Genomic DNA, 2,009 nt, shown 5'->3' on the forward strand with positions numbered 1-2,009 from the left:
TCTTGAAGACCTTGCATAATTTGAAACTTGCAAAATGCAAGACTCATGTTCTCACAATAATAAATGAAAAGGGAAAATTACATCTGTTCACATTTTGTGCATAAAGTGAAATACGAAGACTATTTTAAAATCATACTATTCCAGATTTCTGTGATTTAAAAAGTCACAGAATTCTACCACTTCACCACTTCTTGTTACTTTTACTACCCTCATCATAAATTAATAACATACCAAGTGAAGTTGGGGTATAAGGAAACCAACTGAGCTTCATTAGGGGGCTTTACCTACATTGTCTCAATGGAGAAATGTACTATTTTTTTTATCCTTCTTTTATAGCTAAGGAAGCCAAGTTAAGGAAATCAAGACTTAAGCAACTTGCTCAAGGCCATGGTTAGCAAGTGGAGGGAATTTGGATTCATTCCTCAATGATTTGGCTCTAAAACCTGCAATCTTTCCACAGAACTACTTGCATTATGTCCAGATCTATGCTTTATTTTTGGCATCAGCAGCAAGGGATAGTTTATATAAGAACATCTTTTTCCTCTATGATATCAGCCTCAAGAGCTTCAATATCTGGTCTCTAAATATTCTGGACTCTCTTAATAATTCATTCTGGCACTTACCTTCCTGAGTTTCCTTTTAGACTGATCTTGAAACAATGATGAGTTCCAGAAGTTTACTAAGTGTCATTAAAAACTGGCATATCGTTTTATGATTTCAAGTTTGAATGATGCCTCCTCATTTGAATACTCTGATCATGGAGATTCTTGCAAACACATGTAGTCAGGAAATGTCAGAGCTGGGAGGAGCAGTGGAGATGATCAGGTGTACTCTTCCAATTTTGTAGATATTTTAGGTAGAGCCTCAGGGAGGTTAAAGAGGGTCAACAGCAGGGCCAGTTCCTCAAACGCAGGTTTCTGGGGAGCCTGTTTAGGACTTCCTCTGTCAGAACAGCTGATCTTAGAAGGTGTTAGAAGACTTGCAAACTGGTTCCAATGCAAATGGCTTTTATTTTTTAGGAATGTTCAGGTTTTGGCACAGACTACAGCAGGGGCTCTGGAGTGACTGGCTCCATCTGGAACCAACTCTCTTATGTTCTGCTTCCCTATGCCAGGTAGCCTCCAAGGAGAGGCCTAGCTGTCATGGTCCTCAGTGTCTCAGTGTCACCTGATTAGTACAAACAGGACTGTTATCCAGCTGGAGAGCTGGTTTTTTTTTTTTTTTTAAGACAAGGTCTCCCTCTTTTACCCAGGCTGGAGTGCAGTGGCATGACCATGGCTCAATGTAGCCTTGACCTCCTGGGCTCAAGTGATCCTCCTGCCTCAGGTGCCAGAGTATCTGGGACTACAGGCACATACCACCCCACCTAGCTAATTTAACAGAAAAATTTATTTATTTGTTTATTTTTTGTAGAGATAAGATCTCACTATGTTGCCCAGGCTGGTCCTGAACTCCTGAGCTCGAGTGATCCTCCTACCTCAGCCTCCTAAAGTGCTTGTATTACAGATGTGAGCCACTACACCTGGCTGAGAGGATGCATTTTTGAGTCTCTCAGTGTTAGTTTAATTCCCCTTGCTTTTAGGAACTTGAACAGGTCATTACATTTTTGAAAGTTTCTCTATTCATCCATACCTTGATGACCTGACCACATATTACCTTGACTTTGAGGCTGTCTGACTGGCAAAGGCTACCACAGCCTGCCTACGGGAGGGGGCAGACGTCATCCCTGCCTCTGCCTTTCTCTCTCCAGCTCCCTTGCACTTACATGAACCGAAGGTTTCCTTCTCTCCCTAGACCTCTACGAGCATAAGTTCATCAACTGTCGGTTTATCAACTCCACCTTTCTGGAGCAGAAGGAGGGCTGCCACATGGACTTGGAGCAAGATAATGACTTCCTGATTTACCTCGTCAGCTTCCTGGGCAGCCTGTCTGTCTTACCCGGAAACATCATTTCTGCCCTGCTCATGGATAGAATCGGAAGGCTCAAGATGATTGGTGAGTTGTCAGCA

The 2,009-nt window shown here is 42.5% G+C and overlaps 1 protein-coding gene across 1 annotated transcript in view; it reads left to right on the forward strand.

Moving 5' to 3' along the window:
• The window catches only part of SV2B (synaptic vesicle glycoprotein 2B), a 204,966-nt gene that overhangs the window by 191,602 nt on the left and 11,355 nt on the right, over positions 1-2,009 (forward strand). The window contains exon 11 of the mRNA XM_011978388.1: positions 1,777-1,995. Coding sequence (XP_011833778.1) covers positions 1,777-1,995 — 219 coding nt within the window. The remainder of the gene's footprint in view (positions 1-1,776; positions 1,996-2,009) is intronic.

The sequence above is a fragment of the Mandrillus leucophaeus genome, unplaced genomic scaffold, assembly GCF_000951045.1.
Source record: "Mandrillus leucophaeus isolate KB7577 unplaced genomic scaffold, Mleu.le_1.0 Scaffold193, whole genome shotgun sequence".
Classification (NCBI taxonomy): Eukaryota; Metazoa; Chordata; class Mammalia; order Primates; family Cercopithecidae; genus Mandrillus; species Mandrillus leucophaeus.